Consider the following 26,859-nt stretch of genomic DNA (forward strand, 5'->3'; position numbering starts at 1 on the left):
ATGGCAGGGGCAGAGGGTGCACGTGGCGCCCAACGAGTTCTCAGCCTGTCACAGGGCATCACATCAGCCTGTGAGCAGGCATGCGCACTTTATACCCTCCACACCCTGCAAGAGAAAGGGAGAACGTGCAGAAAAGCAATTGCAAATGTAGCGCACTCACATTTGTTGTTGTATGTAGCATGGCACAAATCGAGCACCAAGACACTGAGGGGTCGGCTTTGTGTGACTAACCTGTCACATTTTGCTGCACTTGACCGATGGCCAGCACACCTCTGCTGAGGAACTTGAACATTTCCACCATGTTATAATGAAGATTTTGGTTTATAAGGTTTTGTTTTGACCATCATCCAAGATTCAGTATAAAGGACAACAGAAAACTGGAGCTCAAAGACTTGGTTGTTTCCAGCATACGTTCTGCATTTTTCAACATGCAAATGCATGTATTGCATAGGTTTCCAACTGACTAGCGTGCTAATCTACAAAACCACAAGTATACATAACATTAGATTGCACTAGCAGGCAAAGAAAAAAAATATAGCTGCCTCATTTAAAAAGGGAGACATTACATATGAGTGGCCACATCCTGTTGCGTGCAGATGACACGAGTCTGTGTTGCAGGAAATGCTGTAGCTGTGCAGCTCCCTGTGCCAACCTCACAGCGGTTTGCACGCTGCCGCCACCATTTTAATTTCAGAAGAAACTGTGCCGAGAACAATTTTTTTTTCTTTCAATAAATCAAAGTGCACATGTTAAAATATTCACAGCTTTATTAAGTCAATACGAAAATAAAGTGATACATTCATAAAAACAAAAGGGACTCGTGAGATTTGTTTGGATTAAAGTTCTGCACAACCATGCATTTCAGTAAAGTCTGCACTAAAATGAGTACATCCCAGAAGGAGGGTTCTTAGCCAGGGTGCTAACCAAGGTAGTCGCACACACAGGACTTCACGAAGTATTGTTAAAACAGTGAAATCACAACCAGAAAAAAAGTAGAGTTTTGTCCCTTTGCATATCCACTGTAACATGTACATGTTTCTTTAGTTCTGTGCAAATATTCACTTAAATCTCAGACACCTGGCAGATACAATTTTATAAACACAGATCAGCCACAACATTCAAACCACTGGCAGGTGAAAGGATTAACATCATTTCGATCATATGCTTACAGTGTTACGTTCTGACTTGGCTCCTAGTTTTAATAACATTGTTGAAGGCCAAGCGCACTACCTCATATTAATGGCATCCCCCCACAGCAGCAGACTCCCCCCAGCAGAGCGATACGCTCCGACGTGCCGCAAAAACTCTTGGGGACAACTTAACGAACACAAGGTGGAACGAGCATCAGTCACAGAATCCACGTCCAGCCACTGTGGTTTCAGCAACGTGAGGAGAACCTACCTACAAAACTTTAAAATGTTGTGGCCAATTGGTGTATAGACATCTGTGTATAGACATAGCCCTGTTCACAGGGCTATGCAAGGTTCTTTGGGTTAAAGGAAAAAATTTTTTTTCAAAAGCTACATTTTTAAACCCTTTATCCACATTCTGAGCCCGTCTTCCCTTCATTACCAGGTAAACTTCACTTGCAGTTAGCATTCCCTTAAAAAGGCATTACTGCTCATATCATTAAATTCCTTTTGAACAAGCTTGTTTCACAGTTTAGGTTTCTCTGCTTTTTATAGCTCAGAACAGCACTGACAGCATTCTGCAAGCATCTAACCTGGTAATAACCAATAGTCAGGTCCAATTAGCTGTCAAGGTTTTGATCACCCACCCAAACCAGTCTACAGAAAAGAGTCCAAACATGACCCAGAGTGACCCATCCCAATAAATCCTGAAAGTCCTGGCAACAGAAAGAGTAGAAAACACTCAGTGCCCGGTCAGAAAGTTTTGCACGTGGTAAGTGAGGGATCCCAGAAATTCAAAGTGTGATTATGACTGTGAGGTGAGAAAAGTTCGGTCCCCAGAAACACTGCTGTGTCTCGACTTCTACTTCCTCGCTCCACCGCCATCACTTGTCATTGGTTCATCCATTATTTCGACGAATGGCACCGGCAGTCGAGCCTCTTCAGGGTGCAGGCTGGGCATTCACCTTCTCCGTCATCTGTTTGGCACTGTAGTAAGACAAACTCAGGCCCATGATGGCCAGCATCATGGCTATCTGGTTGACAGTACGGTCTTGTGGCTGCGCCTGCACCTGACCTGCTACTTGCCTCTGCAGAGAAGGGGGAAAAGGTCAGAGGTCAGAGAGCAGTGGACAAAAAACTTCATACTTCATAAAGAAAAAAAAAAAAAGCCCAACATCTGCAACTTCAGTTCCACAGCTCTGTGCCATGTGACCCAATGTTCAGAAACAGTGATTAAAAATTTACAAGACTAAGAGATTTTAGTCAAAGAGGAACAAGAAGTAAAAAGGAACTATACCAGGAATGAAAATACTAGGAAGTGATGCCTACATTGGATGGTGTGTACTGTAAACAGCTTCAGAATGTACAGCCACCTCCAGGATCATTTGAATTCCTATACGGCTTCGGAAATTTAAAAATCCTTCACTCGTTAAAAAGAATATACGTGGCAAGATGTGGCCTCCAGTAAGAGGACAAAGCCCACAAATACCATTTGTTTTCAGAGCTAGCTGTAACTTTTTAGAAGTTCATAGTTTTGTTTTTTTTTATCCTTAGATATTGCAGCCAACAAGGGAGCATAACCAGCAAATACTTTCAGAGCTTCCACACTTGATTTTTCACTTCACTGTTCATCTTCAACAGTAGTCAATATGTGGTTGAAGTAGATTTCTCAAAAATGCTGTTATGAACCACAGTGTAAAACACAAATACCTAATAACAAGCTTAAGTGGCTGTTTCATGTCTTTGTGAAAGAACCAGTTATCTTTAAAAATAAAATCTAACATCCAACTGCTAGATAGCCCATAATAGTTTGATTTAGAATTACGTTACGTAATGGCGCAACATAAAGCAAATGTACACAAATGAAGAACCAGTATCAAAAAAATGCCGTCTGTGCTTTCGTACGCCCTTTAGCTGCCCTTCTCTAGTACAGCTCCTTTAACAAAGCAAGTTTTCTGTCAGACTAGTCAAACCTAATACAAAACCCTGACACATTTATCATTTCTGGTATAGAAACAAGGCTTTGTTTCCAAATTAGCGCACATAAGCAAACACAAAATGTCCACAGCTAACGAGACGTACGAAGTAACACAAGTGACGCGTGGATTATGCCGACAGCGGGTGGAACAAAAGAAGCCGAGAGTATATGATATCACAATGATTAGTGTCACCCCTAATTACGTTTGCGTTGAAAGCAGATTGTGGGTCACTGAGCCCCTCGTCTAAAGCGAATGTAAATGCTTATGTAAGCATGAAATAAAGACGATATGAATACTGGGTGACCAAAGGGGGGATAAAGGTGAAGTCCAATCAAGCATGCACAAGAGGGTTTTTGAAAGGATTTTAAAAGCCACATTACTCCTGCAGATGACTCAGTGGATGGAGATCAGTGTAAAGTATCTATCAATAATATGTTCATTAATAAAGTGACAGAACATGAAGTCCATACCTGGAGGAGACGGAAGTATCCAGGTGTCAGCCTGCCCAGTCTGATGATCATGTCTGCTAACTGGGTGTGAGGTGGGTTAAAGCTGATGCAAGAGCTGGGCTGGTTCAAGACCTACGGAGAAGTAAATTTGAAATATTAATACATAAAAAAACAACAAGATCAGGATTTCCATTTGTGTTTTGAGAGTCTGGGATTAATCGACTTTTAGAAAAGCACGAGATAACCAAAGATCTGAATTTCAAAATGAGATGTAGTTGCCAAAAGATGGAGAGTAGAAGATTGGCTTGCAAAAAAAGCTAAAGCATCTGATCCATGCGTGAGGAAGGTACATCCCCTGCCTGAAGCCACGGTACAAAAAACGCTCATGTGTACAGAGAAGCACTTTCTTTGTGCTTAAATCCATCGTTTCACATCTGGAATCCTTTTTGATTTGCCCTTCTTGGCACAGATTTTTTTCATATTTTGCTTTCTACCAGGAATGCCCCTCAGCACCACCTCTTTATTAAATTATGATGTTTGGACCAGAGCAACAGAGCCTCTATTCAAGCTGCATCAGAAACAGACGCAACAAAGAGAAAGACAGTGTCGTTCATTCACATATGGACAATCCCATATGTGACAGATGCGAGGGCTGGTTTAAAACAAACTGGATACTAATAGTCGAACAAAGACATTTAAAAAAATAAATACATTTAAAAAAAAAAAAATGTAGCTTGAGAAATAAAAATAAAATACACCAGAAAGGGAAAAGACTCTACAAAGTGGAGTAAGGTGTGAGGATATGAGATGGTTAGACATTAGGTCATCTTAAAAAAATTTAAAAAATCCCACCTCAGCATAAGGATGCACAAAAAGGTTTGACTTACAAGAAGCAAACCAACAAGTGTTTGCTTCATAAAGAAAGAGCAAAGTGACTTTTCTCTGAGATGCATCTGCGCTGCAGGCTGTGGGAATTTTAAGGAAAGGGATTGTGGAGAAGGCAAGACATTCAGTATGTGAAGGATTAATGCGCCAACCTGGTTGGAGTTACATCCCTTAGGAAAAGAAAAAAGGAAAATATAATCCAAGCTTTAAGAGTTGGTCCTTGTGTCTTATAAAAACCGCTTTGGGGGGGAGTTCTCACCTTTCCAAAAAACAACGTTGAGACTCTCACTCCAACTGGCCAGCGGGACCTTCTACTTCTCAGCTTAAAAACCCATAACAGATGCCGAACCGTGATGAACTTGAACTATAGAGAGCTTCTGCACTGCGCTCCGCCTTTTTATACAGCCCCTGCCCAACCAGATCTTCAGGCTCGCCTACGAGCACACGCCCCCTTTCCAACACAGACTCACCGCTGTCACACCGCATTACTCTCAGTGGGTTGCTTTCCCCCAAAAAAACCCTCACACACCCCTTCCACAGTCTTTCCAAAACAAGAACTGCCGGACAGGATTTGCTCACTTAGTCAACAAAATGTAAAGAGAATAGTAGCAAATCGAAAGACAGCAAAACAGTTCCATCTCAGAGGTCACATGTCAAAGTTTAGTTTGTTACATAGCCAGCTTGCTGTGGATATTTAATCTCCAATTAGGGCAAATATTAAATGTCATAGACCATCGGGAGGCCCATCAAGAAGCTCATAGCAGTGCAGGTTGGAAACTTGGGACATAATTTCCTCTTGTTAACATTTGTTAATTTAAGTGTGTTTTAATTTCCTGCTGTGACTGTTTGCGTTACATAATTTTCTCATTTCACCAAGAACACAGTTGTTTATAATCATGTAGCCTCTGACATGAGAGTACATGACATTAATTTTAAGGGTTTAAATTTCCAGTATTAATTAACCTGTAGTTCAACACCTTTCTTAATGACTAATTTCTATCACTGCTGCAATTTCAATTGAGATTTCCAAACTGATCCGATGAGGATATTCTGCTGAATTTCCATTAATTCCCAGGAACTCAAATGTTTGCATCTTGTCACTCACAGACGCACACACCCTCATATACATGTATTGCTTGTACGTGGGAAAGAATCTTAAGACACAAGGAGCTTCCGAGCGTAGATAAGCAGCTGAGTCAGAGTTTAGGAGGGGTTTGCTACATGCCCTTCATCTGTGAAGTATTCATGTTTGTTTGAAGTCTTAATGGTTAATAGGGTGTTTCCCGGTTTCATGTCACTTCTGACCACGTTTCAAAAATACCAAACAGAATCAGATAGTGACTTTGAGGCATGTTGACACGAGAGTATTTAGTGCATTCTTGGACATCCTATCTTGATGTGTTCCCTATTGGCCTCAGTCTAATTAGTAGACCCAAAAAATGCAACACAACGCACAAAAGAAATCTCCCCTTTCGAACAGTAAAAGCTGGGGGGGGAAACGTGAAGAGGTTGACTCCATCTTTTCATGCTTCCCACAAATATCGGTACTAAAACCTGAACGGTGTCAGTCTGGATTAGTGTCACACATTCACCAGGACCAGCAAACATTTGCTGGGTACACTGTGTACTTTATTCTAAACAGCCAATGAAATCCCGTACACTCTCCTTTTTTCCAGTCTTGGTCCCGCCTCATGTCACAATTCACTGCCCACTGGAGCTCAATCCCCCCCCCCAGCAGCAGGGGATCTACTGTGAGTGAGCGAAACATATGAAAGGGACGGAGGTAGATGTGTGGCAGGACTGTCGACCAAGTCAAAATCTCCTGACATGCAACAGCAGCTCAGGACTGAATCCTCAACACGACTGTGATCAAGCAGTTGAACCACTCTATTGTCTGGTCATCCACTACATTCATCACTATGGCATGAGTATATTGAGTATATTGAGTATATTGTTGACATGCCTGTGTGGATTTGCTGAACAAGATCCTGTGTGATGGAACAACCGGAAACATCTAAAAGAAACGTAAAGCTTTTACAAATGTTTAATTACAAAAAAAAAAAGATTTTTGGTTTTGTGTGTTATTCACATAAAAATTAAAAAATCCTTTGTTTAAATCTAAAAGTGAATGTCTCTGCTGGCCCTGCACACAAACTGACAGCATAAAAAAAACAGCATAAAAAAAATACTGTACAGTGAATTGAATTTAAATTAACCCCCCCCCCCCCCCCCCCCGTTTAGATTACAATTTCTTTTGTAACATTTTTATCCAAAATCTTCACCCTTATTCATGCTCATGAGTTTGTTAGATCCTATCCTTCTAGGCGTTTTAAATGTCACACTGCTCATCAGGCGCTGCTTCATGAGCAAGTTTTTGTTTTCATAAGACGCTGACAACTTTTTTTGTTTTTCTTTTTTGGAAAAAAAAAAAATAATAATCAGCTGCAATAAGCTGCCACAACAAACTCAGTCAACTTTCTAACTTTAGACAATGTTAATTAGCCCACTATCTCAGGTAATAATCAGCTGTTTGCTATGGAGATGTTTCCAGTGTTGCATAAACTCACTGGGCTTGTAATGACCTCTGCGAGACCAAAACTATCTTTATAAATGCATTTTAAAGCAAATATATATATATATATATATATATTTTTTTCATTTTAAAGATCTTCGCTCCGTGTTTGTGAACACGTGGTGAAAAGTCAAAAACGCATCTGAATTAAGTTTGCGCGAATTAAAAGTGCCAAACAGCTTTACCGACACAGCACGGCGATTCCAGTTGTTATGTCACAAAGTGATCGTCGTGGACGCTTATTTATCATCAGCGCTCATGTCTTTACCTTTTTCTTCTTTTATAAGTATGGACTGAAGATCGGCGTGCTCACCTGCAGCTGTGCGGGGGGTTTGCGCAGTACGGGGAGAGTCAGCCTGCGTGTGTTTTTATAAATTGCGCACTGTGGGCACTTTATAAAGTCTATAGGAAGCCGGGACGTGGTCGGTATGGAGGGGGGTGGGGCACTGTGAGACAGACATGCCTATGTGCACGTGAAATGCACAGACCCCCACGTTTAGGAGGAATGGGCTCGTCCGCTATATGTGCGCGCGTATTTAGCGCTGGAACATTTTGTCTTTGCGCTTTATGGATTTGTTTTATGTAACAGAAAAACAGACTGCAGGTACATGCCATGTGTAGCATACGCTTCGGGGTATTTTTAGGTTTGAACACTAAACAAACGGAAAGGTTGTGGTAATATATAGGCTGGCTGGTATTAAATTTGTGAAGTAAAGCATAAAAATGTCTATATGCTTGACATCCCTCATATTTAAATAATTTTTGAAAGAACAAAAAATCTGATTTTGTAGATTGTTTTAAGTGTTTGTTGTCCATACCGTATATGACATTTGCAAAACGTTTATAAATCAGACTGACGTAAAGTTGTTTTGATTGTTTAATGACAATCATCTTCACTACATGCTGGTTTCATTGCATGTTTTTGTCAGATTAAAACATCTACTTCAACTTCAGCTTTTGTTATTAGTGTGAAATTTGCTTTTTTGGCAGTCAGAATCTGAACAAGTTTGGATTAAACGTTTCTTTTTGACTCTGAACAATCACACTGATATCAGGTCAAACACTTAAAAAAGATCTCTAAACTGGGTACTTTTTGCCATGTAGGTGGACTGAAAATGTAGGTGCTTTTGTTGACATTATGGGTGAAAAATGACCTAAAACACTACAAATGAGGGCATTTAGGAGAGTCATCATATCTAATTTTGATGACCTTATATCTTGTCACATGAAATATGCATAACCCTTAGAAGAATGTTGGAAACATTTTAGAGATAAGTTATCTTGATTTGTCTTCATCTGGTACTCAGTGTTTCTCAAACTATAGAGCAGGCCCTACAGAGCCGCTGTAGGTTTAATATGGAGTGATATGAAGTCAAATGAATATTACTTTTGAAGAAACTTTTACCAATAAAGGTGGAGGGGTGCTGGTGTTGTTGTGCAGAGAGATTCTACAACCTATTTATTCTTTTTTTATTCTTTTTTTTTTTTTTTTGCATTAATGATGGATAGAAATTTTGGGGTTTGGGGACTGAATGCTTTTCCATGTTTGAAGTGGGACATACAGGAAAACCTTTGAAAACCACTGAGGTAGAGAAGGGAAATAAGTCTGATGAGATAATTAGTTCAGAACTAAATCAGCTTTAACATGAAAGCCTGTCTTTTACTGACTGTAGTTAATCACTGAGTCATTTTGGTTAACACAGTCGGATATTTTTTTATGTTACATTATTTTACAATAATGTCATTATTTCACATTATTGGACATAATTCAACTGTAACTTTATTTCTGTTATGTTAGTGTTTGCAGTGTAGGAGGTGATAAGGTTAAGAAGGATTCAGTTGCATTTGGATTTGAACCAGTGATTTGAATAAATGACCTCCTGTGCGAGGTGGCTGGGGTCACGAGCGTTCCTTACCTGGGAGAGAAAGCATACGTTGAGTTAACATGTAATTTAAATCAGTAAGCTATTAATTTACTTCAGCTGCAGGAAAACTTCATTCTCCATCTTTTTGTGTCATATGTGCCCTGGAGCAGAAAAATTGTGGGCTTATCTCATTAAATTTGATTTATAACTTTAAAATGCTGCGGCATGGTTAAATATACCTGTGGTTTCCATTGTGTTATTAATCATCTTCAGTTGCAGTTTAATAAGTGTCGCCCTCTTGTCTAACCCCTTATCTTAGGTGATTTGTTGCAGCCCACCCTGCTGTCTGTGCTGCCCACTGACATAGTTTTCAAGGCATCGTCCAGGCATTGACACAGGAGTGACATAACAGTTAAGTGATGTGACATATGTGGTTACCTAACAGTGTAGGGAGGCCATTATATATATATATAACCACATATGATCCCAACAAGCAGAATGGAGGGTTTTTTCTTGCATTAACACATTCATTGTATTTTATCTGCTGAAAACAATTTTGTATATTTGGTAATAAACAAGCAAACTACCAAAGGAGACGTAATTAAGAGATAACTTTTTGAGGATAAAACTTCTGACTTTTTTTATCATCTCTTCTTAGGGGCCTAAAAAGCTCAGAAAATTAAAACATTAGATCATTTCACCTCCCAGATAATCGGCAAGTAGATCAGCTGATATAACCAAGCAGCCAATTATGGATCCCATGGCGGAGTTGTTTTATGAGCTGCTGTTTCTGTGGTTGCTAATGGACTTCTTATTGTTGGCCGGGCTTCATGCAGATCCATGTGGTTTACAGTGCACGCTGTCTTTTTGTGGTATCTAACCTACAGTGGCTTGCAAAAGTATTCTGAACTTTTCCACATTTTGTCACATTACAGCCACAAACATGAATCAATGTTATTGGAATTCCACATGAAAGACCAATACAAAGTGGTGTATACGTGAGAAGTGGAACAAAAATCCTACATGATTCCAAACATTTTTTATAAATAAATAAGTGAAAAGTGGGGTGTCCGTAATTATTCAGCCCCCTGAGTCAATAATAATAATAATAATAATAATAATAATAATAATAATAATAATCAGATTAGGTGGACAGCATTTGTGAACAGCAGTTTTCAGATCTTGCCACAGATTCTCGATTAGATTTCGATCTGGACTTTGACTGGGCCATTCTAACACATGGATATGTTTATTTTTAAACCATTCCATTGTTGCCCTGGCTTTATGTTTAGGGTCGTTGTCCTGCTGGAAGGTGAACCTCCGCCCCAGTCTCAAGTCTTTTGCAGACTCCAAGAGGTTTTCTTCCAAGATTGCCCTGTATTTGGCTCCATCCATCTTCCCATCAACTCTGACCAGCTTCTCTGTCCCTGCTGAAGAGAAGCACCCCCAGAGCGTGATGCTGCCACCAACATATTTGACAGTGGGGATGGTGTGTTCACAGTGATGTGCAGTGTTCGTTTTCCGCCACACATAGCGTTTCGCATTTTGGCCAAAAAGTTCCATTTTGGTCTCATCTGACCAGAGCACCTTCTTCCACATGTCTGCTGTCTCCCCCACACACACACACACGGCTTGTGGCAAACTGCAAATGGGACTTCTTATGGTTTTCTGTTAACAATGGCTTTCTTCTTGCCACTAGGACTAATAGTTGTCCTATGGACAGATTCCCCCACCTGAGCTGTAGATCTCTGCAGCTCGTCCAGAGTCACCATGGGCCTCTTGGCTGCATTTCTGATCAGCGCTCTCCTTGTTGGGCCTGTGAGTTTAGGTGGACGGCCTTGTCTTGGTAGGTTTACAGTTGTGCCATACTCCTTTCATTTCTGAATGATCGCTTGAACAGTGCTCCGTGGGATGTTCAAGGCTTGGGAAATCGTTTTGTAGCCTAAGCCTGCTTTAAATTTCTCAATAACTTTATCCCTAACCTGTCTGGTGTGTTCTTTGGACGTCATTGTGTTGTTGCTCCCAATATTCTCTTAGACAACCTCTGAGGCCGTCACAGAGCAGCTGTATTTGTACTGACATTAGATTACACACAGGTGCACTCTATGTAGTCATTAGCACTCATCAGGCAATGTCTATGGGCAACTGACTGCACTCAGACCAAAGGGGGCTGAATAATTACGCACACCCCACTTTGCAGTTATTTATTTGTAAAAAATGTTTGGAATCGTGTATGATTTTCGTTCCACTTCTCACGTGTGCACCACTTTGTATTGGTCTTTCACGTGGAATTCCAATTCCAATGAAATTGATTCATGTTTGTGGCTGTAATGTGACAAAATGTGGGAAAGTTCAAGGGGGACAAATACTTTTGCAAGCCACTGTAACACAGCATATCTCTTTAGAGAAGATGACGAAAATAATAATAATAAATTGATGCATGGCATAAACATTAATACACCGCATAGGATGTAGATGAGCAACCTTCCATTTCCATGAAAACATCTGTCTCTCAGATCAAAAGCCAGTATTTTGTACAGATTTGTATTCAACAATGATACTGAGCATTACTCTGAAAAGTGTGGTAATCCTGTTACACATATTTTTGGAATAATTTAAACGAATAAAATCAACTGTACTTTTGCCTTGCTCTATATTGCTTGTTAAGAATGAAAGAAAGAAAAAGAAAGAAAGATTAAACCTGCACCATATCTGAATATTATTATCATTGGCTGCTTTGTCTGTATAGAAGCACTAATACACTAGCCTAAAAAAAGGGATGACATCCTCAGAGATACGTCAGCACCCTCAATAATGCGTCATGTTTGACCGAGTTTCAGGAGCTGTATAGGCCAAAGGAGAGGGAGACCCCCGCAGGAACAACGATATGCACCTCATCTCTCTGTGGTGATGTGGCACTGACTCCTGCTGGTGCTGTAGAGCAAAGACAGTGATGAGGATATCCAGAGGTGTAAACCCCTGAAACATCAACATCCAGTAGTTATGTTTAGTTATGTAAAATATTCCAATTGAAGTGAAAACTAAAACTCACTCCAATACAAAATGTGGAAGAGCAAAGAACAAGCTAAAAGCATACAAAATTAAAAGGTACCTTTAAGTTTAAAGGTAAATGCAATAATTTCATAAATGAATCTGTGACTATACACTGATTATTTTTGTTTACTGGACTTATGTGGCAAATTTTGTATTCTTTAAGTTCATGTAGTTTTTAGGTGACAGTAAAATACACTGTTGTGTTTAAGGTGGTGATCAAATGTGGCATTTGTTCATTTAGTGTATAGCTTTAAGGCCCATGTGTTGTAGGCTTTTGTGAGAGAACTTCCACTTGAATAAAATATTTTTCTAGCGCTCTACATTAATGATTGCTCGAGTTACCGATAAACATTTTACACGTCACACTTTGCGTATTTTAATGGTTAATGCAATGAGATCACCTTAAGGTTTATTTTTTCTCTCATTATAGTGCTAACAAGTTTAAATATACCCAAAACAGATACAAAAAAACACTAGCAGCTGCTTAAAATTTCATTTACATGACAACCTTAAATATTTAAAACCTTTAAGTGCCATTCCTTGGGTGATAATTTAGTAACAAGTTATATTAAATTACAAATTATACCAGTAACATTTCCACATAGAGAAGTGTGAAAATTAACTAGCCTGTTGAAAATAGAAAGCCAAGCCTAACAGCAATACCTGAGCAGCCACAAGTAGGGACGAGACCCCATGGATGTAAACTAAAATGGATGTCCTGCCAAAATGGTGGAGCCTGCAGTTTGTTTATGATGAAACCTTTTCAAGGTCGCTGCATCACCTTTTCAACGACGTGTCACAGCATTTCCATTTTTCTGTTCCTTCATCGAGGATTTCCATTTCAACAGTGACCCCAAAAAGGACATTTTGAAAATTTTTATTCAAGAACATTAAGATCAACCATTGGAGTCAGAAAAGCAGAAAACAGAAACATAACTTAACAGAAGTTTTTATCAGATGACTGGGTTCACATCAGCCATTTTTTTGGGACGCATCAAACTTAAACATTTTTTTTGACCTAATAACAATATTCTTTTTTTGTCTGTGGCATTTTACATCAACATACAATGTTTTTAAAACATTTGGAAAGCAATAATTTTATTAGTTCAACATTAAACTACAAGGAGATAAACGGCAAATTCATATTCTCCTGCAAAATTTTAAGCTTTAGCTGCCTTATGTTTACAATTAGATTCAAAATCCAACTTGTTGGAAAAGCTGTTACATCTGTTGTTTAGAAGTTTAAAACAAATCTGGATTAGACAAACTAAAAAATGCCACGACTACAGGATATGGACGGTATCCGTTTTTAAAATTGATATAAAATGGATATGAATGTGAAAACAAAATTTTGTTACATCAAGTGCAAGCCAAAAACAAAACTATAAATGACATTTGTAATATAAAACTTGGTAAAAAATACTTATTTAAAACTGTACAATCACCAAGTACACAGAGTGAGCACATCAACCACTATTCATTTGGCTTCAGTGGCTTCAGCCTTGGGCTCCTGCGGACAGAAAAACAAAAAACACGCCAACAGCAATGTCAACTGCATTGTTTAAGTCACACGACAACTTATTCTTGCACTCAGATTTAATTTTATTGATTATATTAAAAGGAGTCCTTGCAACACTTATCCATTATGAGAACAAATAAAACAATAACTGCCTCACAGGTTTCCAGAACTCATACACATCAATTTTTTAATATCTAGTTCTTTTTTTACTCATTTAATCTTTTTTTTTTTTTTTTTCAAATTTACCTTTGCACTAAACTCAATAACAATTAAAGCTTGCAAATAAGTTAAGATAACATTTAAAAAAAGGAGAAACGACCTGGAAAATATAAGAACATCTGTTTAATCTAACATTTATTAATTTGCAGTGTAACAGAAACAAACCTCAGCCTTGGTGCTCCCATTCTCAGCGGGTTTGGCTTTCTTTGTTTTGGGTGCCCTCTAGAAAATAAAATTATAATAACAAATTAATCACAGAAATGAATCAAGCAAACATTTGGCAAACATCTTACAGAGCTGTTCCCCCATAGTAAGCGTGCAAGATTTTGGTTCTATACCTTTGCAACAGCCTTTTTCTTAGCCTCCACTGCTGCAGGTTTCGGTTTCTACAAGACAAGAAAGAGGATATTTAAATCAGCTTGAGATAACAGAATATAGATCCGTGAAATCCTAGGTAATAAAAGCTTATTACAAGTTAATAAACTTCTTGATCATGGGCTACATCCTCATGTCACATCAGGTAAGAGTGTAAGAGAACCTTTAATATATTCTTAAAAAATGTAAAGTGTAAAATTTAATACACACATGATAGACTACTTCAATTTCAATTTCAAGTGGTTGCTTCTTACAAAAAATAGTGAACATTTAACAAAAACTACAGGATGCTGCACATTAAATATACTGAGTACATCTAAAAATGCTTAATAGTGTTTAAAAAGAACTTACTAATGCCAGCCGTGCAGAGGTTCTCTTAGGCTGTAGAGCCACAAGGAAGTGAAAGTTAAAACAAACAGTGTCTTATTTTGCATCAATATTAATAGCTTTGTTTATACATGACCTTTAAAGAGTATGCAGTTGCAAAAAGTAAGTTAAAACAAAAGCAAAAAAAAGAGAGATATATAAAAATACATAAAAATGGGAGTAGAGTTTGAATAAATATATTAACTAAGTACAACACTCATCATCCTAATTAAGGGCACAAAATATATTGTATCAGTGGCAAAAAACATACAAACGATACATCAAAAACAAGCATTTACCCACAAATTCTAAATGCAACTGCTGCATCAACACAATATAAAAATATATTAATTTTAGACAAACCTCAGAGGAAGCAGGTGCCTGTAAGACAAGGAAGGGGAAAACATTACAAACTGAAAAGTAAAACTACATAATAATAATAATAAATACAGATTTAAATAGCACAAAACGTTTTTTTTTTATTTTCTGTGTGCACTTTTTTACATTGTTTTAATATAAAAATGTTCACAGAAGATCTAATATGTATTACATTTTTTTAACACTGCTCTTGATTTTTCAAGTTCACAAAGAGCTTTCCCGCGCATATTTGAATTCAAATTTGGGCAGTCCTGTCACCATGACACCGCCTTGGCGCCCTGACAGCTTCCTTTGTTTTGTATCAGTGCGCGCCTACAGACAGCTGTTGGGAAACTGATAAGATTACTACTTTACTAATCTGTACCTACACGACAAATGGAGCTCAACGAATGCCTGGAGAGGTTTCAAGGAAGACAACAAAAAAAAAATCACGGATGAGACTGAGATTTTCATCGAAAAACACCCCAAACAATCCTGTTGTGATAATCTAATTTTAAATCGTTAAATATGCATTTTTTTAATAGTATGGCCACGCACTGCACCATAAATTAATGCATTCAAAATACGACAAAACGCACACAAATGTGCAAAAAAAATCTTATTTTTGTATTTATACATTTTTTTCTGCTGCGCACTTGCAAACTGCAATCTAATCGCGTTTGACGTTTTTAATAAATATTTACTACTGTTAACAAACCCATTTCAAACGACGATGCAAGAACCAGGCTGGCACTTATTCAAAACCTGAGCGGAAAAAAATAATAATCGCCACCTCCCCTCCCCCAACTCCTTCCTCAAATTTGCAGCCTGCGTTCGAGCTTATTTTGATTGCTTGATAACGGCGCAGTTCATATTTATCTTCATTAATTCGGATCCCAAGTTATGCATTCAAGCATCGACGCGTAGGTTGAAAAAACGAATAAAGAAAAACAGTCACCGTCCATATCGAAAGTTTGTTACTGCGTTTACAACAGCAAGATTTGTGCCCTGCCTACTGCCAAAGAGAGGGGGGGGGAAAAGATGGTGTCAGAAATTTTGCACAACGCAATGTCAACGGCTGGACTAACCAGAGTTTGGTGCTGGGAGACAAAAAAATTAACAAAAATACACGCAACTGTACGCGTTTAACTCATAAGAATAATTTTAAACAATGAGCAAAAATTTCAACTTTTGTTTTCGACGAGTGGGAGGATGCTTGCGCTCCTCTCCACTGTCAGACCGCCATTGCTAAAACGCTTGTTAGGGATGATGACGTTCTTCTTAAGCACAAATATCAGGCGCAGTCTTGTGTTAACTTAATGCTACGAAAACGATTCCAGTGCACAGACTTAAATTGAATTTAAATTCATGTTTTTTTTACCTTTGCTTTGCCCATGTTCTCAGCGGGAAACGAAGAAAAATGTCAGGAAAATACAGCTGCGAGAACGGCTTTTTTCGAAGCGATAACAGACGCCAACCAAGCGCTCACAGCGGAAAATGGCGAATGTATAATGCAAACGAATGTTCTTGTAGTTTATACACTGAAATATAAGAACGAAACCGGTTTGAACCAGTTTTGTGTTTCGAATCTCGCCATTGGATAGAAAGGCGTCACGTGGGTTGGAGGCGCCTCCCATTTGTTAAAAAGGCAGACGGCAACTTGAAGGAATACGGATTATAGTCGCGGGGTGGCGCTGTATGAACGACTGATTCGTTCTGCTGTAATCGAAAAAATAAATACGCAGATAATGGCGCGTCAAAGTCGTTGCACCTTTTCTCACCGTCTATCGGATAAACAGAACAATTTTTGCTCACAATGTCCGCCAGAACCAAATTTTATGGTGCATCTAATATCCCCGCGTTGCAACTGACCAATCACGTTGTTTGATGTCATAGCTTTGAGGCAAAAGACGGTCGCGGGTGAAGATTAGACTATGGTGCTTTCTGTCAGCTTGTGGTGGATGAATATATCTATTTGGCTTGAGCATGTAAGACTGTAATTTTAGCCCTGTGTAAAACCAAAAATCAACATTTAGTCATTATTATTATTACCTGAGGGATTGAGGGTCAAACCAAGCGTTGTGTGAAGAAATACTAATACAGACATATACAATTTGTAACTGGTAGATGTTTAGTGGATTTTAAGCTATCTGACTATATATTAAAAAGCTAAAAGTAGGATACCTATTCAACACTAAAATACTGTTCACATGTCTGTGCATTAGTAGTAATATTCCAGAATATTCCAGTACTGTACGCCTGATGAGTAGTATAAATTCATGCTTATACCTATGTATGTGTATATAAGCATATTTTTGTGGGGCAGTATGTTTATAGTATGGTGTTTCTAGTTCTACCAAAGTTTATCAATTCTTCTGTCAGCGTATAGATGATGCAAGTTAAATAAAATTGGTTCCTAGAAGTGTTTCCTCTGGAGGGACAAGACATTTTTTCTTCGATTTTTTCCCAAATAAACAAAACCCAACAAACATCCAGCTGGAAAAAAGTAAAAGTGGTTCTTTGCTTGTGTTATACCACCAACTGAGATGCAGAATAGCAATTACAAGCAATTATTTAAATATTTGCAATACATAGCGTATTAGTAGTTGATAAGCTTTAAGGCTCAATACTTCCAACAGGTAGCAGCAGAAATTATATTGGTACAGTTTTATGTGCTGAAAGTCATCTACTTGCAAAAACGACTCGTTAATCCAATAAAACACCATCACCAGTTTTCCCCCTGAGAGTCCATATATATCAGCAGCATGGACCATACACATATTTTTTGCTGCACAAGTTAAGACAATAGATAACCATATTTTGGAAGCCAAATGGAGACAAAAGCTTAGACTTGTAGTATGTAAGTACAAAACAGAGAATTTCACATCATTTAATCATATCTGACATACAGTAATCATTTTATTTTGTTCCAGAAAGCTGGTCAAAATATAGTTATGTAATCAAAATCACAGTCAACAAACAACACTTTATGCTTCAACACCAATTTAAAAGTTCTGTGGACGAATGTTTTGGAACCGAAACACAGGATCCGTGGCTTTCACTCACATAAAATGACCTTCCGTTCAACGGCATGCATTTAACTGACAGTTTATACGATGATTTAACTACATCTTGACCAGTCATTTCCACCTATTAGAGTTTTTAAATCTACAATCATAAATAGCAGGATTATTCTACAGCCCCATAGGGGTAAAACTGCCCTCTTATATGAATCCTCAACAAAATAAAACCGCTCCCAGTTACTGCTTGCTCTTCCCTTTTCCACAGAAGCCCTTTTGGGAAGAGGATATAGAAAGAGGCTTCGTCCCCGCTTCAGAGGATTTGTTCTTCTATGTCTCCTTAGGCCAACAAGGATTCACTGCATAAGTCAGAAAAGAAAGAGTCTCTTTTGTGCTTCAGTGCTTCTAGGAAGTCTCGAACTCGTTCTTCCCGGCAGGCAGTGTAATGTAGTAGCGCCTCTTGTCTTCTCTGGCTATCGGCGGGCTTTCCATTGCTGTGATGCTGCAAGAGCTCTGCTACACAAGCACGATCTGCTTCTAGCTGCTGCAGAGCCTGATGCTCTCGATGGAGGTCTCTAGCTTTCTGTAATAACAAACACACCAAATTAGACATACATTTAAATATATACATAGATACAGGAGTTACTTTAATCTTTCTCGGCCTGTTTAACAACAGTCTGTTTCACAAAGTAACACTGATCTACATTAATTGCTACGGTTAACATTTTCAAGTGATGAACCTGCAACTCACACAGCCAAAACATAAGCCCTTTTCAGATATGGGATGCATAACACAGCTGCTTATTGCTGCTTATGATTCTCCAAAACAACTAACCAAGTGCCAGCGCGTCACAATCTAGTATACTCATAGTGCTTGTCCAAAAGCTCTGATAAATGGGAGGGTTTCATCAGAAACATTGCAAACTCTGTGCCAAATCAAACATGGGGATCTTTCCATTGTAGTGATCCCTTTGGGGTGGTGGGAGCAGCTGGAAGTGCTGTTCCAAAGAACTCACAAAAATGCAGGAAAGACATGCAGTCACAATCATGCACCGTATCCATGCCCCGTGTCTCACTTGCTTCCCTGTGTTTGCACTTATACTTGAACATATTTGCCAACAAGTCCATACACCTCTTTAAGCCACTGATACTGACACATTTATTTCTATTAAGTTAAATAAATATTTGCTCTCTCTTTATTCTTCTTTGCTGTGGCCTTTGAGTCAGTCATAACAGCGACCAGGGTGCAACATGGAGCTGACACAGTCAGCTGCCATCACATTAATGAAAAGCAGAGCATGGCCGAGAGTGGGTGACAGGGGTCATAACTACAGTAGTACCCAAACAGCTAAGTCCAATTAGGTTCAAAACCAAAAGAGCGGTATGGTTCAGTTATATTAGACATCTGAAAGTACATTTTTGTTCTGCTTCTAAATAATATTATTCTAGTTATACAGGACCTTTAGTCACATATAGATCCTTCCCAGCAAGGAAATAAAGGAGGCCAAAAATAACAAACATTATGACCCCAAAAACACACTGTATTCTTCGACTGCCTCACTCTACACAGCCCTTCCAACTCTGGGGACAAAAAGCTATGGAGTATTCAAACTAAACACGAAAAACTGACACATACTGTTGAGACTGCATTTCTTTTTTCTTATAGTGAGTTTCACTGATATAGCCTACTTCGGATCAAAGTGGGCTGTATGTGGCCCACAATGTAAAATGAGTTTGACATCCCTGGTCTAAACAAATAAACTCCTTTCTCATGTTCGTTCCCTCTTTCTTACGTGCACACATGCTTTTGAAAATCACTCTGGGACAGCATATTTGTTTGTTTAACTGGGGCAGTTCTTGGAAGCTGTGACTCAGGGTTCTCTCACATTATAGATTCATCACTAAATGCAGATTTTCATGGAGATAGCTTTAATTAGGAAAAGACTGAAATTTCATGAGTGAACCTGAACTAGTTACTTAACCTAACATGAGTGATGACTCTTGTCAAATGCGCTCGGACACACCGCATGGCTCACACAGTGTGACTAAACCCTAATTCTGTCTCAGTATTATCCTTACCTGGATGGATTTGTGATTTAATTGATACTGCAGAATGGCTTCACACAGGTTCCAGAATGAGTACTCTGGCCACAGAACGGACTGAAATACTAGGCAGGAGTGAGAGGTCTGCAGAAAGAGCACACATGAAAACCAATACAAGTTTACAGGGTATCTGAGGAAAAACTGGAAGAACAAAATAAAGCTTTTACAATTTGTGCTGTTACCCAGTCATAAGGTTAATACTGTCTTTCAGCGATTGCACCCCCAAACTGGAAGGGAGACTTGTCACAGGCTTTAAGGAATGTAGAAAGAAAATCTTACGTGCAAATAAATCACTAAAGATATATATAGAAAGACAAGTCAGAGGCGATACAAAGAATTCTCTCAGAGTCTGTTTCAGCTGTTCAAGACTATTTTTTTCTTGTAAAACCCAAGTACTTACCATCCCTGATGGTCACTTGATAAAAACACTGATAGTGAATTAAATATAAACTGTAACTGTACTCATACAATGAAACACTCATCACAGATTGGTTTCTTTTGGCATCAGACAGTTTTGCTGGATTATTTTCACAAACAGACAGCTTTGAAGGTTAACATCATGATTGACCAATACATCCTGCAAAACAAGTCCAACCACCAGTGTTACTCTCTTCTTAATTCACAAAAAAAAACCATTACTCATCAAGCCCTTTCCTGCGATAAAAGGGGTTGGAATAAAACACACCTGTTTATTAAAAGGCCAGAAATTAAATAAAGTAGTACATCTCAATACTTGAGCAGTATTCAGATTGTCGTTTGGAGCCAGGAAAAACCCTGCTCCTAAACCATCATGATCCCTAAAGACTCAACCAAGCATAAATCGAAATCCTACTTTGCTGTTTTCATAGTTTCATAGAAAAACAGCCCTATCTTCAAGGGTAAATCAATTCAAGTTTATATATGCAGCACCAGCTGGCAACAACAGTCATTTCAATGGGCTTTATATTGCAACATTCTCAAATTAGGGACATCCTGACATGAATTGTTCAAACAAACAATTCCTATGCAAATTATTGCAAATGACTAATTTGTAAGAACTCTTGAGCATTTGAAATAAAGGCCAGGTTGGCCTGTAAGTGGCTAAAACATTTGGATCAAGTGAATGCTTTACAGGTAGTAAGTAACTGCAGTCACCTTAGAGCCCTGTGGTATGGAGCCAAATAAATTGATCATATTTAAATTTTTAAAATGAATTATAACAACAACACCTCACTGAAGAGCTGAGGGGAGATTGGATAGTTTATATGATGTAAGTGTTAGAGTTGCTTAGAGATCAATAGGAGAGAATCAGTCTAAATGAAGATGAGGTTTGTGGGAAATCCGGTCCCAATCAAAAGTTTAAGACCATTTGAAAAATGGCAAAAATATCATATTTTGCATGGTTGGATCTTAACAAGGTTCCAAGTAGAGCTTCAACATACAACAAGAAGAAATGGGAGTGAAAACAAAACAAAACATTTTTTTAAGCATGCAACTAATTGAAAACAGCGCTTAAACTGAAACAGGCTGTTTTACAGCTGATCACAAGTTTAGGACCACACCTTCAAAGAAAAAAAAAAAAAAAAACCAACCAAAAAACATAAACTACCTCAAAACAGAAATCAAAGTTCCAAACATGAACTCAGTAATGAGTAGCTTCACCGTTATTGTTGATTAATGCAAAAATTTGTTGCGGTATGTTTGATGCAAGTGTGAATCCATCCAAAACATCTCTTGTCACGCCAGTAATGTTGGAAACCACCGCAACCATCTTCCACTTGACTTTTGTGTTTCATAACCCTCAGGATCATTTAAGAAATTCCAAATGACTGTCTTACTGCGTCCCACCTTAGCAGCGATGGTGCACTGTGAGAGACCCTGCTTATGCAGTTCAACAACTTGACCACGTTCAAAAAGTGAAAGGGTTTTTTTTGCCTTTGCCATCAGAACGTGACGACAGTGTGACGACCTCACAGAAAATGACAATGAATCCACATTTTTGCACAGATTTGGCCTTTTAAAGGCATGTGGTCCTAAACTTTTGATCAACTGTAAAACAGCCTGTTTCATTTTAAGCGTTGTTTTCAATCATTTGCAGGCTCAAAAAAATGTTGTGTCTCACTCCCATTTCTTCTTGTTGCATATTGAAGCTCTACTTGGAACCTTGTTAATATGATTTTTTGCCATTTTTCAAGTGGTATTAAACTTTTGATTGGGACTGTGTATGGTGAACTTTATTAGCTGTTGATGACACCTATCTCACTCTCACCTGCCAAAGAAGGAAGTCGCTGAGGCGCACCTCTCCAGAGGTGCGGATGAGCAAATCAGGATTTGGCGAGTTATTGCTGTACAGACACTCACTTAGCAATGCCTCCGACACATCACTACACATCACAGAAACACAAACAGCTTGTTAACACAATGGCTCTCCAGGACACCTTTCTACAGAGTATTTAACAAAGGATGACAAGATGAACTCATTGCTGTTTCGTTTACCTTCCTTTGATTAGGCCTTGCTCTACTCCCCATGCCATTTCCCTGACTGCATTGGTGATTTCATATCTTGATGTGTAGGCAAAACACACATTGACAAAACACCTACAAAACAAGAATTTGTGGTGCTGTGGTCACTTCTAATGTACAGGATATCATGCACAGTGATGAATGAAAAACACAAGCTACTAAGCATACTTATTGTGATTCCTGGTTGTGAACACGGCTTTGGCAATAAGCTGTTGAAGGTCAAGTGGCAGCATATTCAAGTCGCCCAGCACTCGGATACAAACGCCATGTTTCTCTAGATTTTCACTGCAAAACAAAACCGAAAAACATTTATAGGAAAAGCATGAAGATGAACAGGATATACAGAAAGACTACTCAGGATCCTGAAACTTGTCTGTCTGGATTTTCTACCCAGAAAAAACACAAAGAAGACCCCGGAGAATCTTGAGTACTCAGTGTGTACAGTGGACTTGAAACAGTCTGCTGTCCAACACTGTGCAAAAGTGGTTTGTCATAAGGATGTCAATCGTACGAAAAATAATAACCTTGTATCATAAACAGCCAGCAGCCTCATAATCAAGTTTGTCCAAATTTTGATAGACATAATACAACATCCAATAGAAGGAGATTTTTCTTTTTACAGTGTTAAATTCTTTAGACAGGTTACTCAGATTAAAAAAAAGGAGCAAAACATGGCATTTGAACAAGTGAGCTACTTATACCACAGTCTTGTGTACAACAAATACAGACTAAAGGGCAACATTAAGCAATGGATTAGTCAACAAGCTCTTTGTTTTATTTCTCCAAAGTGAAGAAATAAGTCAGCTGTAAAATATTTCATACTTGTGTGGAAACAGAGAGAAATGGCTTGCAGACTAACAGACCTCCACTTTAGCTTGAAAATGTATCTGCAGCACTTATCAGCTGCTTAAAAAATAAATAGTACATGCGCCACAATGACCACAGAGTAAAATGAAAAGAGTCAACTAGTTAGTTGACTAGTCTGAGCTTGACATACTGCACTACAGTGAAAAAGTAAGCACTATTGAAGAGACCATTGGAAATAACAGACTCCCTATTTACCCTTGCTTCCTCTTGGCCATCCCAGCATTAGCACACTGTATCTGACTCAGTGTCTGATGCATTAGTAAATGTTTCTGTGTCAACACTGTTGTTGTGTCTGTCTGAACCAAAAGTAACAAACAAATAACAACAGATTTCCATCCAAGCCCACCCTAAAGGTGAACTCCAAGGATCTCGTGCCTCTGCTGGAAACAGGTCGTCAAAACTGGTTTAAAATTATTTTCTCATGTACAGGCCTTCATTTACTTTAACTTCAGATTTATGCTTGAGCGCTGCAAGTCACTCTTTCTAAACCTTACTTTAAGGAAGCAATGAATCATATGATGTACAAACTGTGACCACAAGCAAAGTGGAAAACTCAGCTTGAAACTCACTGTTCCTCCAGCAGCCTTTCAAACTTCTGCCTGGCGAGCTCCATCAAACCATCCACCTCATCTTCGGTGCGCTTGAAGTTCTCAATGCTGAAGGCATACACCGTCACCTCTGGGATGTTCAGATGCTTGCACCAACGTAGTGTCTGGTGTGGAGAAGACAAAGCATTTTGACACACATCATCGATTTGTTTCTGCCCATGTGACATGCATTTCCTGTAGCCAAAACCCCCAAACTCACCTCTGCCAGCTTGTTGAAGCCCTGCATGTGTCCTTCCTGCCGTTCCATGTTTTTCTTACGTGCAAAACGTCGATTACCATCCATGATGAAGGCCACATGTTTAGGCATGGGTCCTGCCTGGAAGACAACAGTCAAAAGAAATGCAGAAGAAAAAGCATTAAAGCAATCGAATCTATAAAAGACCAACACTGTCTAATTCTATGTAAATATCTGCTGATATCTTGTCACAAAAATGTCACGTACAATTTTTTTTCAAAACATTTCAAATTTAAATAAAATAGCAAATTCCAGATTTAAAAAAAACAAAACCTCATCACCATCAACTAATATGTTTGCATTTTGAACGATAACTAATAAGTCATTCCCTGTGGCCCCCTCAGGGGTTACAGATAATAGCACCAGCTCATGCCCCTAGATATTTAATTAAGAACTTATTATTATTTGTAAGCTTTTCTTTATGGTATTTTCTGAATCTTAACCTTGTCAAACAAATAAATAAATAGTTTGATGTTTTCTAAATGGCTCAGTTTGTCACTGTTTGATACTCTGAAATTACATACTTGATATTTTTGTCAAGGCACACATATTTGGTATACATATATGCATTCTTATAGTTTTCAGATTCCCTTTCTTATATTTTGCACACCTCTGTTGCTTGTGAAGCTTACACACAAGAACTTCACTCGTATGCGCTGTACCAGTGTACCAGCACATGTGATGTGACAATAAAAGTGATTTGATTTGAGTCACAGAAAGGCAGAAGACCGACAAAAGCGAGGCTGGAAAAGACAGTCAACGTATAACGTACAGCTTACCTTTAGGATATTGGCAGAAATCTTTTCAAGCAGGGACAACTCGCCTTCTTTTATCCACGACATATCCGTGCTGCCAAAAGACAGAAAGGTTTATTTATAAAAAGGTGGTTGGGGGGGATTCAAAGAGCACTCCTACCGCACACACTCCCTCTTCCAGAAGAAAAAAAAAACTTCACCAAGTTTTAGCTTTCACGAAAGGGAAGGCATCCGGTTCCCACATTAACGTCCCATTTTTAGAAGATATTGCATTACATTTGCAGCCACTTATGGATTTCACCGTTAACTGCAAGCCCGGCTCACGAGACCTGCAGGGAACTAAACCGCCGCGAGACTGGTAAAGGACTGGCGGGCGCCCTCGTTGCCCAGGAAACACATACAGTGCTTCATTCATTCAAACTACTGAAGCACGAGCTGTTCTACTCACAAACTGTGATCGTTTTATCACATTTCACATACCTTCCAACTCACAGCCTTAACGATGACGACCTCTTCCGTATTGGAGTGAAGTGACGTATGAGCGTGCTGACGACTTCCTGTCAGCAGTTAGTAGATTTTTGAATCATGCGGATGGACGCACGCTACGCTTCAATCAAAGGACTGACTGTGATTTCCTTAACTAAAGGGAAGTGGTCTTCTCAACGTTTACTGAAGTAAAAACACCACAATATGAACTAAGGGATGACAAGTAAATTAAAATCTATTGTTTTTAATATCTTTTTAATGTCTTTTTAAAAAAAAAAAAAAAAATTAAATCGAACATAAAAAGCCAAAGACATCAATAATCAATAATAAATAGGAAAAAATCCAACAAACACCTGACACTGGACCTGAGAGATGCACCTTGCCCTTCAGCTGATCCACCTACTGTTCACTGAGACCTCATCAGCAATCGTGTCAGTGGAAGGGTGGCTGTCAAGAAGCCATTCTTAACGAATGGAAACAGTGAGAAAAGGCGGAGGTGTATATATAATATATATAATATAATATATAATAATCTTATATAATGTGCCATATTATATAAGAACTGAACTGAAAATCGACGGAAACAAATGTTATGGAGCGATGAATCCAATTGTAAAATGTTTGGTTCAAATCACTGTCAGTACTGAGGAGGTCGGGAGAGCAGTACAACAGTCTGCAGCTATCTGCTGATGCAGGCTATAGTTTTAGGCTGCATTGCAACCAGTGGTGTTGGGGATCTTGTCAAAATTGATGCAATTATGAATGCAGAAAAGTACTCTCTACTTTTGAGCCACCATGCAGTGTGGGAATATTTTGACAGAGAACAGAACAAAAAGCAGCCAACATCTTAAGAAGAGCTTCAAAATGTCCTTTAAGAAGCTTGGAGAACTATTCCTGAAGTCTACTAAAGAAATTACATGAATATTTGCCTAACAGAGTTCAGACTGTGTTGGAAAATAAAGGTGGTCCTACCTAATTATAACTATCAGGCTCATAAACCTGTACAAACTCTTCCATTGCCTAAAGGGCTGGATTTCCATGCGTATTTGCACATTTCAATAAATTGTTGCACCTATTTCACATTTTCATAGAAAAATATACAAATTGAGCAGTGATTCAAGACTTTCATACAATATTACAGATATAATAATACAGCTACATTATTATATTGATCAAGTTAAAAACAAGGTTTTACGTCATTAGTGGAAAAAATATATATTTGAAATGTCAGCATGTTGAATTTCAACTACCCTAAGTGATTTTCATACCTAACCAACTATGTGTGGGACATGAGAAAAAATATAATGGCAATAAATTTAATAAATATCCATTGTCCCATTTAATTCTTTAGATATTCTCATAAATATATCAACCCTTATTGTAATATTGTATTGTAAGAATTCAAATGTTCAATTGGAGCTCATTCATTCATTCCTCTATTTCTAGCCCCTAAAGTTTATTGGAAATGTGCACATTTGTTCTTTTTTCCTGTACAAAATAATCAATGTAGGAC

General features: G+C 38.5%; 1 protein-coding gene and 2 long non-coding RNA genes across 6 annotated transcripts; all 3 read right to left on the reverse strand.

Moving 5' to 3' along the window:
* Nucleotides 1-749: 749 nt before the first annotated feature.
* Nucleotides 750-4,803, reverse strand: LOC148100553 (uncharacterized). 2 transcript variants are annotated; one of them, XR_015719742.1, is made up of 3 exons: nt 4,703-4,803; nt 3,580-3,690; nt 750-2,218 (listed from the first exon to the last, which is right to left on the reverse strand). It is a non-coding gene; the product is annotated as an uncharacterized LOC148100553 (long non-coding RNA). The 2 variants fall into 2 exon arrangements; XR_015719741.1 differs by having other exon boundaries at nt 4,596-4,790.
* Nucleotides 4,804-12,795: 7,992 nt separating this feature from the next.
* LOC102788157 (uncharacterized) lies at nt 12,796-16,359 on the reverse strand. Its single transcript, XR_436914.3, has 6 exons — nt 16,152-16,359; nt 14,777-14,794; nt 14,399-14,428; nt 14,011-14,058; nt 13,838-13,894; nt 12,796-13,444 (listed from the first exon to the last, which is right to left on the reverse strand). It is a non-coding gene; the product is annotated as an uncharacterized LOC102788157 (long non-coding RNA).
* Nucleotides 16,360-17,288: 929 nt separating this feature from the next.
* On the reverse strand, nt 17,289-25,404 carry dhdds (dehydrodolichyl diphosphate synthase). 3 transcript variants are annotated; one of them, XM_006791713.2, is made up of 9 exons: nt 25,341-25,404; nt 24,885-24,954; nt 24,070-24,186; nt 23,832-23,974; nt 22,564-22,680; nt 22,369-22,470; nt 22,142-22,256; nt 19,870-19,977; nt 17,289-18,373 (listed from the first exon to the last, which is right to left on the reverse strand). In XM_006791713.2, the coding sequence occupies exons 2-9, from the start codon at nt 24,945-24,947 to the stop codon at nt 18,131-18,133; spliced, it is 1,008 nt and encodes a 335-aa protein (XP_006791776.1). In that variant the 5' UTR covers nt 24,948-24,954; nt 25,341-25,404; the 3' UTR covers nt 17,289-18,130. The 3 variants fall into 3 exon arrangements, with proteins under 3 accessions (XP_006791776.1, XP_006791777.2, XP_087703927.1); XM_006791714.3 differs by lacking the exon at nt 25,341-25,404 and adding an exon at nt 25,061-25,311; XM_087847801.1 differs by lacking the exon at nt 25,341-25,404 and adding an exon at nt 25,137-25,155.
* Between the last annotated feature and the right edge of the window lie 1,455 nt (nt 25,405-26,859).

The sequence above is a fragment of the Neolamprologus brichardi genome, chromosome 11 (assembly GCF_056152115.1).
Source record: "Neolamprologus brichardi isolate AB-2024 chromosome 11, ASM5615211v1, whole genome shotgun sequence".
Classification (NCBI taxonomy): Eukaryota; Metazoa; Chordata; class Actinopteri; order Cichliformes; family Cichlidae; genus Neolamprologus; species Neolamprologus brichardi.

What these genes read in the sequence shown, in the direction of transcription:
- dhdds (XM_006791714.3), bottom strand. Translation starts at nt 25,275, where the DNA reads ATGAATGAAGCACTGTATGTGTTTCCTGGGCAACGAGGGCGCCCGCCA. An exon ending in TTTCTGCCAATATCCTAAAG is followed by an intron (nt 24,187 to 24,884) that starts GTAAGCTGTACG and finishes GTTGTCTTCCAG; the next exon opens with GCAGGACCCATGCCTAAACA. An exon ending in TAAATCACAAATCCATCCAG is followed by an intron (nt 18,374 to 19,869) that starts GTAAGGATAATA and finishes TTGTTATTACAG; the next exon opens with AAAGCTAGAGACCTCCATCG.